This window comes from Ruditapes philippinarum, unplaced genomic scaffold (genome assembly GCF_026571515.1).
Source record: "Ruditapes philippinarum isolate M1 unplaced genomic scaffold, ASM2657151v2 ctg10199_1_1_1_1, whole genome shotgun sequence".
NCBI lineage: Eukaryota > Metazoa > Mollusca > Bivalvia > Venerida > Veneridae > Ruditapes > Ruditapes philippinarum.
In genome coordinates this window covers 24,119-42,381 of record NW_026860910.1, presented here as the reverse complement: position 1 = coordinate 42,381, position 18,263 = coordinate 24,119, and the positions used below count along the sequence as shown (strand labels likewise).

The window sequence follows — 18,263 nt, the reverse complement described above, 5'->3', positions numbered from 1 at the left end:
CAGGTATATTTCTACATTTTTCTCATAATTTGTTCAATTATTATACATTTATTGTACTATACAAAGCATAATACTCTTAGAAATTTTATAACTTTATAATAAAACCAAAAGAAAGTATGAACTATCAGCTTTAAACATCTAGTGAAACATCCGTCCTCCCACTCCCCCCTCCCCCCCAAAAAAAAAGTAACATCCAACCCCTGATACAATTCATTTCTGGATTATCTGACAAGAAATATACATAAGAAAGTCCTATAATTTTAAATGTTTTAAAAAAAAAATGTGTTTGCATATTTGATTTAAATATGGTTTGATGTACCTATAGCAAATATTTTTATATCTAAGATGAATTTTCTGAAAAAAATTTGTGACAGACTTTTCAGAATACATACTATATTAATAAAATAAAGAGAAACAATACAATTTTTATTATAAATTTTATTAAGATATTCAGACTTTTTTAAGTTTTAGTATATAAGTTGTAACATCTGTCCCCTACCGACACTGCATAAGATTTAATATTTTGAAAAAAGTATTTAAAAACTTATCCTTTCATCCCAAAAATATTGTTACAGACATCCTAAGGTAAAAAAAAAATCTTAAAAAGAGAAAATATTTCCTTGTATGTTTAACTTTATTTGTTGACTAAGATGCTAACACAATTGGCCCATTTACTGTGCAGCAGGCAATATGTCAATGGACTTTGAAATATTTAAGGTGGTACGCAAACTTGGTGAAAATTATAAGTAGAAAAGGGAGCATTATTCTGTCAAAATACTTGATAGAGCTACCTCCTCTTATTTACAGGTTGGGACAGAATGGTGAACACGTGTGCAAACTTTAACATAAGTGGTTACGCCGACGCAGACCCCAAGCTATGGGTTGATTTTGCATGACATGCTTTATAGTAAGGCTAATAATGCTTCCTGGCCCAGGAGCATCAATATATATGCCACATATAACTGTTATAAAGTACATGTAAAGAAATAAACAACACTTACTTGGGTAAAATACATCTAAAATTAATCCACATTTGTTGTCCCAGTAAGAAAATCCTCAGTTTCCATTCACATCACATTGTTATGAACAGCAAAGTATTGATTAAATCTCAGACTCAAAATAAAAATAATGATGTCTATTTTACCTGTCACTTAAATGTCTCATAATCTATTTATAAATTATTTCTCACAAGTTCATGTAAGGTTACTCAGTACTTGTTGTTGTTTTTTCAAACTCAAACCCATACTCTCCAGACTTCCCGGTGCCATCATAGGTGACCACAAAATTGTCTGATTGTTTTATAAATGTTTTAAAGTTTTCAAATTCTGTTTCTGGTTTTATATCACAACCTGCCATACCTACTGTCACTGTATGTGGTAGTTTGTTTATAACAGTAATGAGATCATGTAACACTGAACAAGACATTGTTATATACAACAAGAAAACACGTTCAATATTGATCATTTGAGGTGACAGTGTTAATGATCTATCACCTAGATTGATTCTCGCTAACATAACTTCTTTCACGTGATATAACAATGATAATGTTTGTAACATTGTTTCTATGTCATTGGAAGATTCGAGATCACCACACCTAAATTCTTGTAGTTTACTGGCTGCTGGTAGTTGACTGAGATAAGATGACACAACACCAGGTTTATATAATTCACCTACACTACATTCCTCTAACAATGATACATCCATGTTTAATTGTGACACAGGTATCCCGCCCAATCCTAAATTTCTTAGTTGTGAAAGTTGAGACAGGTCAAGGTTGAATCCCCTACATGAAGTATTCGTGTGATCACTACAGTATAAACTGTACAATGTTATTTCTTTCATTGATTTTTTACTAGTGAGGAAATTTAAAAATGTCTCCATTACCTCGTGGGTCATAGTGAAACAGTCTATATTTAAACACTCCAGGTGTTGTAATTTTACCAGTCTTCCATTTATCTCTGCAGACAGCAGGCAATCTACTCCTACAAATTGATGATTTTCCCATGTATTTGATCTCACAGTTAAACATTTTAAAGGCTTCAGTAACAAACTCATTATTTCCTCTTCTTCAATTTCACCTTGATAGTATAATTTCTCTATATGCGGAAGGTCAGAGAGTGTAAACAAACTGATAATTTCTTGTAGACTACAAACACCTTTATTTTCTATCATTATTGATTTTATGTTTTCTTTATTTTGTTGACACAGAAGTTGTAATTGTTTGAAGTAGTTTTCTTGTTTACATTTATCACTAATGAAGAAATCTTGTAAACACAATTTTAGGTTTTTGTTTTCCTGGCTTTCTTTGGCACAAGAAATGTACATGTCTTGTGTGTCTTGCAATGGATCAATAAACATGTCCTCATAATCTGTCAAAGTTCTGTATTTGCTTGTTTTTTCATCATTGTTTATCACAGGCATCAAATCACGTGATATTGTAGACATTAGTTTAGGGTTCATGTTACTAATAAAGACAAACACTTTTGACATGTCTAGAATATTTTGTAAACAGTTGCACTCTTCAAAAATGATTTTTTGAACTTCACTTGTAATTTGAAAACTTATAAATATTGCTGAAAAGTATTCCTGCACTGTTTTATGTGAAAATGAGATTTTAGAACTTTCATTTATTAATGTTTTTACTTTATTTTCTGATAATATTCCTGATAGACAGCTTGATTTCAAATCTTCTTGGTTAAGATATTTTTCTGCAACATTTTCATCAAAAACTAATGTGTGCTCTTTTTTTTTACTGAATAATGTATTAAAAGCTAGTTTCCCAATGGTCACCAGAAACGTGTAGTAACGATAGAAATGTTGATGTCTTCTAAAACATGCGGGAACGTTACTCGGAAATGTATTACATGATGAATGAAATTTTCCATGTAACCTTTCTGTTCTAGATAGAAGGAGCTGAATAATGCCTGTATATAATTCTACTGCTGAATTTCCTATTGGAATTTTTTCAACCCATAAGCATATAAGATAGAGTAACAGAAGTGGGGTAGATTCCATTTCGTCAAGGTCATGATTACTGATTTCTTCGTCAAATCTACACACATCATTTATCAGTTTATCATCTTCAATGTTGCCTAACAATATTTTCATTGTGTTAAGCTTAAACTGCCATGTATTATCTGCATTTAGTTCAACAAGCTCTACTGTTTTGTCCATTTGACTTGTCTTTAAGTTTGAGACTCCAAGCTTCCATGGCCGGGTCGTTGTTAAGATTACACACTTTTCACGTGCATATCGATGTGGAATACTTTTAGGAAGTCTTGTACAATCGTTGTCAGGATGAAACCATTCATCAAGTCCATCTAGTATAACAAGACATTTTTCATTGCGTAAAATGTCATTTAAAAGGGTTTTTGGTATTTCAGATTTACAACGAAGATTATTTATGATTTGTTGTTCAATCATATTGTCAACATCACATTCTGTATCTGAGTCTCTCAATAGCACTAGAAATAAAAACTCAAAGCCAGATATCGCCTCCAATTCTTCTTTTTTAAAATGGTTATAATTTTCATCCATTTTATGACCTTGACACCATGTTATAGCGAGATATTTTGAAAATGCTGTTTTCCCAAATCCAGCGACCGCTGATAAATATATTTCCTGGGGAACTTTTCTACGAGATGTAAATAGGTCCTGTAACGACTTGACTCTAGTTCTTTCTTTCCTACCACCTGGTAGATTCGTCTGTATGTCAATTTCTGGCATAATGTAAAACCCAGCTAGAGGGGTATGGGGATCATCTGTGAGTGGTGAAAGAGGAATTGTACTGTGATTGGTGTTGTACCATGTAATGAGTTCATCCTTTAGTTCTGAAATAGAAATAATTGACATATTATAGCTTATAGTAACCTATACATATTCAAATTTTCGGGTTTCAATGAAAATACAAGAAAAGACACTCGACAAGCAGGCAACCATGCTTTTTTAATTATACAACATGCAAAAGAAATTTGTCATATTTACTTAAAATAAAAAGAGGAATGAAAACGAAGTCATTCATATTTAATAAAAAAAACAGTTTCTGATAATTCCCTAAAATACCTGGAAATAGACAAACAAAAGTCGCCATAAATTGTATTCGTCTGTTATTATTTCATAGCAGACGAACACAGCATAGATATAATTTGTACCAAATATTTAACTTAATTTCATACAAAATGTCTTAAAAATACCTTCAAGTTGAATTCAATGAGAATCTTATTTGCTGATGTTTTTATCTTTTAAATCTTTTACAAATTAAAATTATTTTGGTAGCTAACGTACTTGACGTTATCTGCATGTACCCAAGAAACTTTTTTTCGCACTGGATAAACTGTAATTAACATAAAACTATAAATAGAAAAAGCTGACGTGTAAGAACTGTCATTTTCTACCATCTACGGTGGCTGATATAAGCCATGTCATGAGGAAAATAGCGCAAACGTGAACAAACTATTTTCACGTGACGGGGCAAAAACACAATTAAATAACCTAGGTATTTCGCCTTTCGTTATAAGGCAATTATTTTACACATACAGAAGAGAATGGAGTGTTATAATAATAGTTTCCATACTAATTTTTTTTTTATTATTATTATATTTACATACCGGTTCGTTGATAACAACGAGAATGTTCATGATAAATGGTGAGTTTAAGCATGTGTTTGAACATATTTATGTCCAACTGCCGTGAGTATGTAAGTGTTTTTTGTAGTAGTTTTGGGATGACTTACAGCGGTAAGTACTTAAAACGTGAATTGATATTCATAACAGATATACTAAAATATGCGGGACTAATAATTCACTGGTCAAAATGCGCATACAAAAGTCGTAAATTTAAGGTTTCATTGACGACTTTTTCATCCGTGATTTAAATTTAAACTGCGGGACTAAAAATTATATATTTTATTACTCCTGTATTTCATAATATTGCACTTCTTTTGGATTGGCCAGTCGGTAAGTGTCAAACAGATTGACTCGTGACCGGTTGCTTGTTTAGTATCATTCAACCGGGACGTTTAAGACCTATGACATACTAGTAGTTTATCAAGTACAATTATAATAATCGTTATTTAAGTAATTTTTAGATCAATGTTTATTGATTTTTTGAAGTGACAAATAGTGTGACGTGCATTGAAAAAAATTAACATGTGTTACGAGGAACCGGATAAAATGTGTGTTATTTCACTTCTCACTACCCATCTTCTCTAAAGATTTGGAAAAAAACTATTTAATTATTTGAAATACATGTTTATTTATGTGACTTAAAAAATTTCTGTTTTGCATCACAATCAAAACGGATTAAGGATAAAATCAGGTAAACTGAACACTAAAAATGCATTATAACTTTTTCGAATGATAATTAACCTCGATTTCATATGTTATAAAATTTCTTTTATCTTTTTTATGAACTATTCCAACAACAATTTAGTTAAACTCTTTATTTGTTTATACATGTAGATATATTTCCACATTTTCTTTAAAAAAATCTCAATGTCGGGTTCGTGACCGTAAGGGGGAATTCTTAAACAATTACATTTCCCGTGCATTTTATGGCAATCTTGGCCACAAAGCTATAAAGGAATCTTTTCTATTTTTGTTAAAAGCTTTTTTTATATAATTTTATTCCTTTTACCTTAAACTAATTCAGAAATGTCTATGAACTTCTACTATATTTCTATGTAAGGCCATGCTCTTTTTGCCCAACGCAGATTGCGCATGCGCGAGAAAGTACTACTTCCGATCGATTTTTCATAGCAACGGACCGCGTCGTAAAAAGGTCTATAAAATTGATTTAACCACAGGTATGAACGGCCAGCTTAATCAAGTATTTTCTTAACGTACGAGGTCCATTAAAGTTTAAACGATAACTTGTTATGGTCACCAGATAGTCAGCGTGTCCAAAATCCTATCATCCTGCTTTGATAGGATACCTTCCCAATTCACCGTGTAATATACAAATAGGTGTACTTCTACGGGCGTTTAATAGTTTGCGCAAAAAATCGTTATGAAATGGTTCTAACAAATCTAAATTTAAAGCTATATATGATAGAATCGGTAAAACAGTGTGATCGAATAATTTTATACTCAAGTCAATTGGCAAGTCGGCATTTCTAATTGTAGAGAAAAGTTAAAACATCGATTGCTTTTTTCTGTTTGCGGGCATTAAGAAATGACACGGAATCCTAGATAATGATATGTATCAGAAAACTCGAGAAAGTTATCACTAAGTTTGAATTCGTAGTTATGAACAGACCAACAACCGAACACAATAACTTTTGTTTTGTTCAAGTTAACTGTAAGATCCTATTCTCTATAATAAGAGTTAAAAGCGTTCAGACATATTTGGAAATCCTTTGGGTCATCTGAAATGATAACAATGTCATCAGCATACAAAAAAACTAACAGTTTCAGCCAATTAGATTCATTTACATCGTCTTCAAGTTTTACAACACCGATGCCAACATGTACGGTGGCACAAAGGTGACATGTGTGTGTTTTTATTTATCTCGTGGCCACGAGATACTATGTCGTGGCCACGAGTTACTAAGACGTGGCCATGAGATAGCTAAGTCGAGGCCATGAGATTATGTCGTGACCACGAGTTAATATGTCGTGGCCACGAGTTACTAAGTCGTGGCCACGATATAGCTAAGTCGTGGCCATAAGATACTATGTCGTGGCTACGAGTTACTACGTAGTGGCCACGTGATACTATGTCGTTGCCATGAAATACTATGTCGGGGCCACGAGTAACTAAGTCGTGGCCACGAGATAGCTAAGTTGTGATCACGGACATAACTATGTCGTGGCATGAGTTACTATTTCGTGGCCACGAGTTACTAAGTTCGTGGCCAAGAGATTAGCTAAGTCGTGTTCAAGAGATACTATGTCATGGCCACGTGTTACTTAGTGCGTGGCCACGAGATAGCTAAGTCGTGGCCACGAGATATTATGTCATGGCCACGAGTAACTAAGTCGTGCCCAAGAAATAGCAACATGTCGTGGCAACATGGTACTATGTCGTGGCCACGAGTTACTAAGTCACGGCCACGAGATAGTTAAGTCGTGGCCACGAGATACTATGTCATGGCCACGAGGTAATAAGTCGTGGCTTTGAGATAGCTATGTCGTGGCCACGAGATATTATGTCGTGGCCACAACTTACTATGTCGTGGCCACGAGTTACTTAGTCGTGGCCACGACACAGCTTAGTCGTGTCTACGAGATACTATGTCGTGACCACGAGTTACTAAGTCGTGGCCACGAGATAGCTATGTCGTGGCCACGAGATAATGAACCAATCAGAATACACTATATATATATATTATGATTTTTTAAGATTTTATAACTTACTTTTACATGCAATATTAAGCTTAGAAAATACTGAAGATATTCACTTTGAACTTGTCTTTAGGATTATATTAGAAATCTTTCCAAGGCCCATCAGACATTAATTTTGACTATAGCTCTTTTTTGGGAGAATTTTGTGGTGTTCAAATTGGTCAGTTTGTACGTATTACGGCCTGTTAACCTTGTTTATACGATAACATGAGAAGGCATAAGTCCTGGTGTATTCAATTTGGAAGGGACATTGCCCATGGACAGTAAATAGCCTATAAGGTAAATCCTTGTCTGATGAATAATTTAAAAGGGATAAGCCATGGTTTATATAACCCAGGAAGATCATTGCACCTGATCAGTAGATGACATTTTATACTTTCGAGTTCATTGGGTCAAATATCAGGGTCATAGTGACGCTAAATGTAAAATTATTGACCAGTCAATAAGTTGTATAAATGGCACTTTAACAGGCTGGTGAAGTAGGGACTTCCTTGTACTATAGCACATGTCTAGTTAATAAGGGAAATTCATATAAATGGTGATACCTGATTGGTTATTTATTTCGTGGCCACGACTTAGCTATCTCGAGGCAACGACTTAGTAACTCGTGGCCACGACATAGTATCTCGTGGCCACGACATATTATCTCGTGGCCACGACTCAGCTATCTCGTGGCCACGAAATAGTTACTCGTGGCCACGACTTAGTTATCTCGTGGCCACGACTTAGTTATCTCGTGGCCTCGACTAAGTAACTCGTGGCCACGACATAGTAACTTGTGGCCACGACTTAGCTTTATCGTGGCCCGACTTAGTAACTCGTGGCCAGGACATAGTAACTCGTGGCCACGAGATAGTATGTCGTGGTCACGACTTAGCTATCTCGTGGCCACGACTTAGTAACTCGTGGCCACGACATAGTAACTCGTGGCCACGACATGGTATCTCGTGGCCACGACTTAGTTATCTCGTGGCCACGACTTAGTAACTCGTGGCCACGACATAGTATCTCGTGGCCACGAGATAAATAAAAATACACACAGTCAATAAGTTGTATAAATGGCACTTTAACAGGCTGGTGAAGTAGGGACTTCCTTGTACTATAGCACATGTCTAGTTAATAAGGGAAATTCATATAAATGGTGATACCTGATTGGTTATTTATTTCGTGGCCACGACTTAGCTATCTCGAGGCAACGACTTAGTAACTCGTGGCCACGACATAGTATCTCGTGGCCACGACTTAGCTATCTCGTGGCCACGAAATAGTTACTCGTGGCCACGACTTAGTTATCTCGTGGCCACGACTTAGTAACTCGTGGCCACGACATAGTAACTTGTGGCCACGACTTAGCTATATCGTGGCCACGACTTAGTAACTCGTGGCCAGGACATAGTAACTCGTGGCCACGAGATAGTATGTCGTGGTCACGACTTAGCTATCTCGTGGCCACGACTTAGTAACTCGTGGCCACGACATAGTAACTCGTGGCCACGACATGGTATCTCGTGGCCATGACTTAGTTATCTCGTGGCCACGACTAAGTAACTCGTGGCCACGACATAGTATCTATATATATAGGAATGCTCCATTTGATTGATATGCATTCCGGCAGAGCATTTGTTAACACTGTATTTAGGAATTCCCCTCAAGTTAATTCTGCCAACTCAGCGTTCAAGTAGATCATCAATTTACACTTTTTTTCTGAATGCCATGCTAAATTGCGATGAATTTAAAGTTCACGATAAACATAATTAGAGTATATTTATTTATTTTAATTAATGTCCTTGTTTCAGTTATCAAGCCTTTCAAACATAGTAGACAAAGGCTGACAAAATAGTTTATTTGAGACCCCTAATCTTGTCACGCTTCATAGCAAATGCATTGCTTTTCCAAACGATTTCAATTTATTTGTAACAAAAACAATTTTTATCGCTGGCATCATTGTTAGATTCAATGTTTCATTATCTGCGTCATATACATAAAACATAATGACTAAAGGTATGCGGATGAAGTTGTTCCATTAAAACCTAATTAAAATGTTCTAAGAACACAATTTACGCCCTTCCTTGGATTCGGTTTTCCTTAAAAGTTATCTGACTTCATTTCTGAGTCCTAATTTGAATATTTGATCATGGAGAACATACTTTAATCAGGTCATTTTCCAAAAGTTAAAAAAAATTGTCGATAAATGCTTTAGTATAACACTTAAAGTCTGGTATCACATATATGTAATTAGGTGATCTCAAACCGGAAGTGACATAAATTATACCGCTGTTAAAAATTGGCATATCAATTTTAAATTAAAGTAAAATATTCTGATGCATATTGAGACATTTTGGGTCTTATTGATTTGAAATCAGAGGTTGGCCGATAAGTGTTACCAGTTGTGCGACAGATCATTCGCGAAAGCCGCAATATAGAAAGCAAACCTAGTTTGTGCCATGCTCTGTTCGAGCCGTAGTTTTACAGCTTTATTGAAAGGATATAGAAACTGTCTATGAAAATGAATTTGTGTAAGTGTCAAGTGTTTTCGCCAAATAGGATGTAAAATATTTTTTTAGCATGCATAATGCATGACGATCTTATCACAATAAAGATAAGACAAAGAGGGCGTAAATGTCTTGTAAGTATATACATATATGGTTCATGCATTTAAATGCAATCTTATAATTCTATATATTAAGCAGGATGGGGTTAGAAGTCAAGTGAACAAGATATAAACACAAACTCATGAATTGCAATACAGACAAAATATGCAGGTATTACAAGAACCTTTTCAAATATATGTTCTTCTATATTTAGCTTGAATATATTCTTTCTACTTAATACATTCATAAATCATATACTTAAACACAGCATGAACAAATGTTCTAAACAAACATTGTGTTAAATTTTACTGATTATTGATCATACCACACATCTTTTAAATATGTTATTATAACATAAATAGCATTTACTTACTTTTTTTCGACTCTTCATATTGAGACTGTCGCATTGATTCTGTCTCTGCTGTGACATCTGCATTATGACAATGTACATAGAGTGAATATAAATATCACCAATAAGTAGTTAAACTTAGAAAAAAAAAAAGATTTACATTATCTGCATTTAAATTCATTTATATTTCACATGACAGGTTTGGTTACTTTAAAACAAAACAAAATTAAATTGAAAATAGCGAAGATGTGAGATTTAATTAATCATTATATTTATTACAAAAATAAAATTTCGTTCTTAAGAATAAGCAAAATCAAAAGATTAATAAAGATAAAAATTACTATTAAGTCGCATGATTGCATTATAATGATAAATAATGAGAAATTTGTTGAAAATTATAGTGATTAAGATAAGAAATTTAGTATGACTGAATAATAATTATACATTGTATTTAAATACCGTGAGTGTCAAAAAAGTCGTCTGCGACGTACCTTTTCTAGTTTCTTCCTTTAATTCCTGTATTTGTTTAGTATGGTCATGTATTTGTTTATCATGTTCAGACGTTTTCTTGTTTAATTCATCAATACTCTGTGCATGCTTTCTCACAGTTTGACCTTGCAAATTCTGAGTATATTTTATCTTTTCGTCCTCCATTTTCATCAGTTTTAAATCAGCTTCTACCCCCTTTTCTAACATTTGCCAACTGTCTATTGCCTTCTGTACCATTCTCTCCGCCTTTCTCACAGTTTGACCTTGCACATTCAGAGTATATTTTATCTTCTCGTCCTCCATTTTTAACAGTTTTAAATCAGCTTCTACCCCCTTTTCTAACATTTGCCAACTGTCTATGGCCTTCTGAACCCTTCTCTCTGCCTGTGGATCGAGTGGATTCACTTTTAAGTCATCAATCATCTTCTGTAGGTCTGGTATGGGTGACACCGCCGTGTTCAACCTCAAAAGAACCTATAAAACCATGAATTGCGTCACAATTCCATGCTAAAACTCACATTAAAACATACTTCTTTAAACCCAACCAAACAATACACTGTTTACAGTGTCTATTCTAGGATTCGAGATAAATGGGGGAGGATTTTTATCGAATGTATTACATTTCTTAATTTTGTTTCCTCTTTCTCTATGTAAAAACTTCCCACTGCCTCTGAAAAAAATAGGGGGGAATTCACAAAAATATGAGTGAAACCCCCCATCCGCCCTCCTAGAATAAACACTGGTTTATGAACGTATTGTATACTTAAACAGATATCATATTTATTGTCACCATTGTTAATGTATATACTGCTAGATATTATATTCTATGGTATGCTCTTTATTTTATAATTTTGCTTACTTTGCTTTGAGCTCCGCTATGCTTGGTAGTTTCATTCCTGTTATGTTCCTTTATGTTTATGTTATGCTATGAAGGATGTCCGTGTACGAGCAGAGATTAAATGATAGAATTATTGATATTATTGCTATCTACTGTTTACATCGGTACTTACCCCCCCCCCCGCATTAACTTCTCATACATACGTAAGTTAAGTCGCGTGCATCCTTTGGAAACACTGATCATAACTATACAGTCTCTCTTTTGAAATGTAGAATAAACATCTTGGACATGAAAAGAGGCAATATGTCATGTTTAAAACTCTTGACACAGTATGATTACATAATGTCATTTAAACATAAATGTCAGTTTTTTATTAGGACTGACCAAATTTATTTGACTAGTTACAGGAAATGCAGCTCTCCAAACATAGTTTAAACATTCATTTATTCAAATTATACATATTCAGAAAGTCTTTAATAGATTTTAAAGAATTTCTGAAGTGAAAGTATTTTACCCAAAGATGAGCATAGTATATATTTAAGTTAACATTTAACCCTTTCCCTTATGAGCATATTGTGAAAAATGGCCGTTTTCATTGAAAAGCCTACTGTTACAAGTTCAAACTGCTATAAAACTATGAAAAATGCTTCAATACTAATCAATCTTTGCACAGATGTTAAGTGGACCATTTTCTTTGTAACGACATGTTCAGTCTTAAATTTCCTGTTACCATCGAGGGGAGGTTTCAAAATTGCCAAAAATCACTATTTTACCTTGATTTTTTCCATCAAAATTTATTTCAAAGTGCTGCAACTTCTCAAGGGATTGAGATAGAGTCAAAGATAGAGTCAAAGGCTTTTCAGCGTTGGTTACACGTTACATTATGATCGACCTTGGGTTATTTTTAGCCTCTCACAAGTCCAAAATTTTCTTGGCGATGAGGGGGACTACCGCCCCCTTCACCCCCCCAAACAGAACGGGGCACTTCCCCCTTCTGGCAACCCCCTGATGTATCTTTTGGATGGGGGCGGCGCCGAAAAAGTGCTCACTTTTTTGCGACATTTCTCAAGCGAAAACATGTGTTTGGGACCCAAATAGGACATTTTTTCACTATTTGAGGCCCAAAAGAGGGGAGGGGGGTTCAAAAGTGCGTTGTTTCGCGTATATATGAGGTACAGGGTTAACTTGCACTTAATTCATTATTCAAAAATTGTTAAACATACGTTTGACATTTCTAAAGAATGGATTTCTTACCCATAATGTGCCTCAAGGAATAATGCATAAACATAACCTACTATGAACTGAATTGAAAGGAAAAAATAGATTAATTTATCAGTAACATAAAATTCCATCCTTACCTGTTCGATCTCCGTCCACTTTGTTGTAAAGACAGGCAGTGTTATTCCACTTGTTGAAGATATGTGACTGAGCTAAAAAAGTAAGAGAATGTTAGATAAGTATTTATATCAAATGAAACGTTGCAAGGGAAGACAAAAATAAATAAAATATGATAGTTGCATGCAAGACAATTGGCTCAATCTAAAATTATGAAGCCAGTCTTTGATATCATGGATATGTTTCGTAGTTTAATGTCATGTATTTAATGAAGACGTGTCTTACTTTTAGACAACTGAAGCTAATACTAAGTTAGTAGAATCATTATGTCATACAGAATAAAAAATAACATTATTATCTTTCTTAGGATTTATAGTTCTATACTCGAAAAGCTTTTTCAGCAAAGAGTACTTTTTATACGTAATAATTTACACTTGACGTCATATAGATTATTTTTGTTCTAAACTAGATATCACAAGCACTCAAACTAACAAGAGTCAACATGGCCATCCCCCGCCGAATATGTTTGCTCATTGGAAGAATGTATATGTAGTAGAGCGGAATAATTCCATTTTAAGAGGTCTTTTGGTAATGAGAACTGATGGCTATAATGATTACAGATTTGAAACCTATGTGAATACTGATGGCTGAAAATAACAAAGGGCAATTACTGAAAAATAATGCAGGGTAGGTTATCATTCTTGTGTGCTGCATCCCTCCTTAGTAAAATCTATCCACCTATGAAGTTTCAAGTTGATACCTCAAATACTTTTTGAGAAAAAAATTGAATTGAAAAATTAAGTATGAAAAAGAACAAAGGGCAATAACTCAAAAATTATAAAAGGTAGAATTATCATTCTTGTGCAGTGCACACCTCCTGAGTGAGATCTATGCACCTATGAAGTTTCATTTTGATATCTCAAAGGCTTTTTGAGTTATGCTCTGGACAAAAATTAATTTTGAAAAATAACAAAGGGCAATAACTCAAAAATAATGCAGGGTAGAGTTATCATTCTTAAGCACTGCACTCCTCCTCAATGAGATCCATCCACCTTTGAAGTTTAAAGTTGATACCTCAAATACTTTTTGAGATAAGCTCTGGACAAAATAACATAAAAAAACAAAGGGCAATAACTCAAAAATTGTATAGGGAAGAGTTATCATTCTTGCACACAACATTCCTCCTCAATAAGATCTATCCACCTTGGCATTTCATGTTGATATCTCAAACACTTTTTGAGTTATGCTCCACTCAGGTGAAAATTAGGTATGAAAAATAACAAAGGGCAATAACTCAAAAATTATGAAAGGTAGAGTTATCATTCTTGTGCACTGCACACCTCCTGAGTGAGATCTATGCACCTATGAAGTTTCATGTTAATATCTCATAAGCTTTTGGAGTTATGCTCTGGACAAAAATCAATTTTGAAAAATAACAAAGGGCAATAACTCAAAAATCATGCAAGGTAGAGTTATCATTCTTGTGCACTGCACTCCTCCTCAATGAGGTCTATCCACCTATGAAGTTTCAAGTTGATACCTCAAATACTTTAAGAGATATGCTCCGGACAAAAATGTCGGACGGAAGGACGGAAGGTCGGACGGACGGACGGAGACTATTTCTATATCCTCCGCCGAAATTTTTCGGCGGGGGATAATAAAACATAACTAACTAATTATCTCATTTCTCATTTACCTCGTTCCTGTACATTTTCAGACGGGAAATATCAGCCTCAACTGAGGTATCACCTTGTGCAGGAATTGAGTTCCATTGAAAGTTCTTGTTCAGGCCTAATGACTTGGTGTTCCTAAGGAGACATATGATTAACGTGATGTCTAGGTCTGTTGAAGTTGGACCGGTGCCACCTGATGGAAACAGTAGATCATATTGTACCTGCGTAATTATCCCGCGTGTTCTTAAGTTTGTAATTGTTTGTCTTTCATTCTTCAAAAATGCGACAAGAGGGACATTTTGCAGTTTTTGATCGAAAATATTCCTAAGTATAAGTAGTCCTCCGTCTATAATCAGCATTTGCAGACGAAAAAGACGACAACTATTCTGCTGCGCCTTTGAAGACGTTACTTGACTTGGGGTTGCCATTTTTCCTTTTGTTATCAGATCGTCATTTCTGTAATTACATAAATAAATTCATGATCTTTAAATCAACATGATTCGTAATTTTGTCACCTTACCCAAAATATAAATCAACTGCCAATAAATACTTACTGCTTTTTCTCAGATGGAAGGGATAGACAAAGGCAACAGTAATAAACAAATGTACTGATACTTTCCGACCTTACTATGTTTTCAAGATAAATTTATTTTTATTTATTATTTACTCCAAACAGGTGTTAGATAGCTGATAAATACCACTCAGACAAATTTTATGTTTTAAATAAACGTCAGAATGATATAAATTTATTATGCCCCGCTTCTTATATATCTTTAAAATTTTCAAGTTAAATTTATGTAGGGAATAACTATGAAAAATGTAAGCTTATTGACAATCATAAGAAGTGCTTATGTACCTTAATCGTATTTATTTCCCTTTTCAAAATTAACAATTGATGAAACTGGTTAGGGAAACACATATATATTACAAAACGTCTAACTATGGAACTGATTACATATTCAGAGTTATTCAGACAATTAACTTAGTTCGTATTTCCTTTTTTTTTTAAATTATGTTATTCTATATGGAAAACTTGAACTTTTCAGGCAACAAGACTTGTGCATATCAACAAGGAAGTGAAACGTTTGTCGGACCGTATATGTCACGGAAGGTATATGTCACACGTTTGGGACACATTCGGCCGAATTAATCACAGCTGTCCGTGTGTGCCATAAACGTTTCTGCAATTTGATAGCAAATGCCTCATCGTATATGTCACACATTTTACACAGTAAAGTAACATTATCATCGTGATTTAACCAACCTACTTTCATAAACGTTAATAATACATCATCATCATAAACAACAACAACAACATCACTATCATTATCATCAATAATACATCATCATCGTTATCGTAAATCAGCATATGTTTGGTTAGTTTACGCCGCCATGCTTATCATCTTACTCGTTAGATGACTACTGTGTCAATAAACAGTGACTTGCTTTGTCGAAAATATTTTGAACATTAATATGTATTGACTTGAAGATAAAATATCGACTTTTTATATCCCACTCTGATGGGGGGGGGGGTAAACATTAAAACATTTTACTTGTCCGTGCGCATGTGTGCCTGCATATGTGTGTCTGTCCGATTTTTAACATTTTAATAAATAATATTTTCTTAATGCAAACCAGTTGTATAATTTTACAGTGCAGGTGCGCACGAGAGAAGAAAGTATGAATGGCGTTCTGTTCACAACACATTTATAACTTACTCCTTAAACGTTATGTAATGCCTAAAAACGTCATATTCATTTTCGAAATGACGATTGAACGCAATAAAGATGTTTCAAACAAGCTGTTTGACATATTTGACAAATTTCTAAAAATGTCGATGATATATTTATTTATCATACACGTTTAATATCTATGTTATCACCTCCGCCACAATATCATCAATACCATCATCATCAGCATCAGCATGACTGTGATCATCATGATCACGATGATGATGATGATCATCAGACTTTGTCCTACTTAGTCCCAGTGCGTCTTTACCACGTTCTCAGTTTATACTCCGTCGTACAGTATTGAGAACAACGAGCAAGTCGCAAACATGAGATTTTAAGTATTGGTTATGACAAAAACTAAAACACCTTAGTATCTTGTTCTTACAATATCTTCAGACGGTCAGAATATGTTTAACATGATCCAAAAACATTTTGATAGTACATTTTGAATAGCCAATTATTTCGTACGCATGACATAGCGACATAGAATCTAGTGATATTGTTAACCACTATGGCACGGCATAATAACACTAGTAGTCTGTAACTTCTAGTAGGCCTGCCCCTACTACTTAAAGCACTACAATGCACATCTTGCTGTAGCTGCTACTGCAGCTTGTGATGATGTTAATGATGATGCTGTTGTTGCTCCTGCTGCTGATGATAACGTTGATGATGATGATAATTATGGAGATTGAAATGGCGGTTGTAGTTTTAACGATTCCGTCATTAGGTGTTGTTTTTGGGGGGAGGGGGTGTCTTGGGTTTTTTCGGAGGGTGGGCTTATGTAAGAAAAAATAATAACATCGTTTGTATTCTCATTTTTTGCGCAATTTCGGAAAGTGACAAATATGTTTTGGTGAGCACAGAAAAGCTCAATTCAACCGAATATAGCACATTTTATGTTCCATATTCGGCTGAAGAGTGTGCCATATTCGGCCGAATATGTCACACGTGTGACAAATTCGAACCGAATATGTCACACGTGTGCCATATTCGGTCCGTGACATATACGGTCCGACAGACGTTCATGCATTTTAACATTTTAAGTTGGGGTCTTTGCATATAGACAATTTCAGTTACGGTTGTAAGCGTATTTACAGCTACAATTTAGGGTTCACTTCTCTAATTATTAACATAAGAGAGACTTTGTTGCAATGACTTAAAAATAACATAATTAAACAGAATGCATGTATCATACATATGTCTCCTCGTTTACACACATGTAGACAATAATATACTTATAACTATCGTGCGACTGTTCAGGTTAATTAACTAACTAACTTAGCAGTACTTTGAACTACTTGACACTATGAATGATATCTTGCCATATTATTGTAGTGTACTGGTTTAAGATTATAGATTTGAAGAGTTCTTTTACATTTAATTACCATAATTACTTTAAATGATAATTCATAATGTGTCCAATCATTTGAGACGTTTATCTATTTATTCATAAACGAAAAAAACCACCCGAACAAAGGGTCAATGGGATCTTTGGAAAAATCTATAAATTGAATCAAATACGAAGGTTTACGGCACAGAAAAGAATATTTTTGGCACTAAATATAAACCATACTTATAGCCATACAAATACATACATGTATAGCGGTGCATACAAACTTTACAATAAGAAAAAAATCAACAATTTAGATTTGACAAATGTTAGGTTGTATTTAGTCATTCTGCTATCCTAGTGCTTAAATGGGAGTGGTTTCATTGTCTTTCTCTGAGAGTCAAATTAAATAATCGGGCTTATTTGTAAGCAGATTATTTTTAGAATCTGCCGACATTAAAGTAATAAACATTTGAATATATTACCATCTACAACATAAAGTAAAGGTTTTGAGTCGTAACTGCCTTTGTTTAGGACAAACAAGTACAAATGATAAGGATCTTCAACCATATTCTTATA

The 18,263-nt window shown here is 34.3% G+C and overlaps 1 protein-coding gene across 1 annotated transcript; it reads right to left on the bottom strand.

Annotated features, from left to right (window-relative positions):
• Positions 1 to 1,001: 1,001 nt before the first annotated feature.
• LOC132713897 (uncharacterized) lies at positions 1,002 to 15,074 on the bottom strand. Its single transcript, XM_060696602.1, has 5 exons — positions 14,642 to 15,074; positions 12,969 to 13,040; positions 10,775 to 11,246; positions 10,308 to 10,364; positions 1,002 to 3,830 (listed from the first exon to the last, which is right to left on the bottom strand). The coding sequence occupies exons 1-5, from the start codon at positions 15,044 to 15,046 to the stop codon at positions 1,204 to 1,206; spliced, it is 3,633 nt and encodes a 1,210-aa protein (XP_060552585.1). The 5' UTR covers positions 15,047 to 15,074; the 3' UTR covers positions 1,002 to 1,203.
• Between the last annotated feature and the right edge of the window lie 3,189 nt (positions 15,075 to 18,263).

Excerpts from the sequence above, each read along its gene's own strand:
- LOC132713897 (XM_060696602.1), bottom strand. The coding sequence starts at position 15,046 with ATGGCAACCCCAAGTCAAGTAACGTCTTCAAAGGCGCAGCAGAATAGT. Across the intron at positions 13,041-14,641 it reads TGAAAATGTACAGGAACGAG|CTCAGTCACATATCTTCAAC; the intron begins GTAAATGAGAAA and ends TTACTTTTTTAG. Across the intron at positions 11,247-12,968 it reads AGTGGACGGAGATCGAACAG|GTTCTTTTGAGGTTGAACAC; the intron begins GTAAGGATGGAA and ends ATGGTTTTATAG.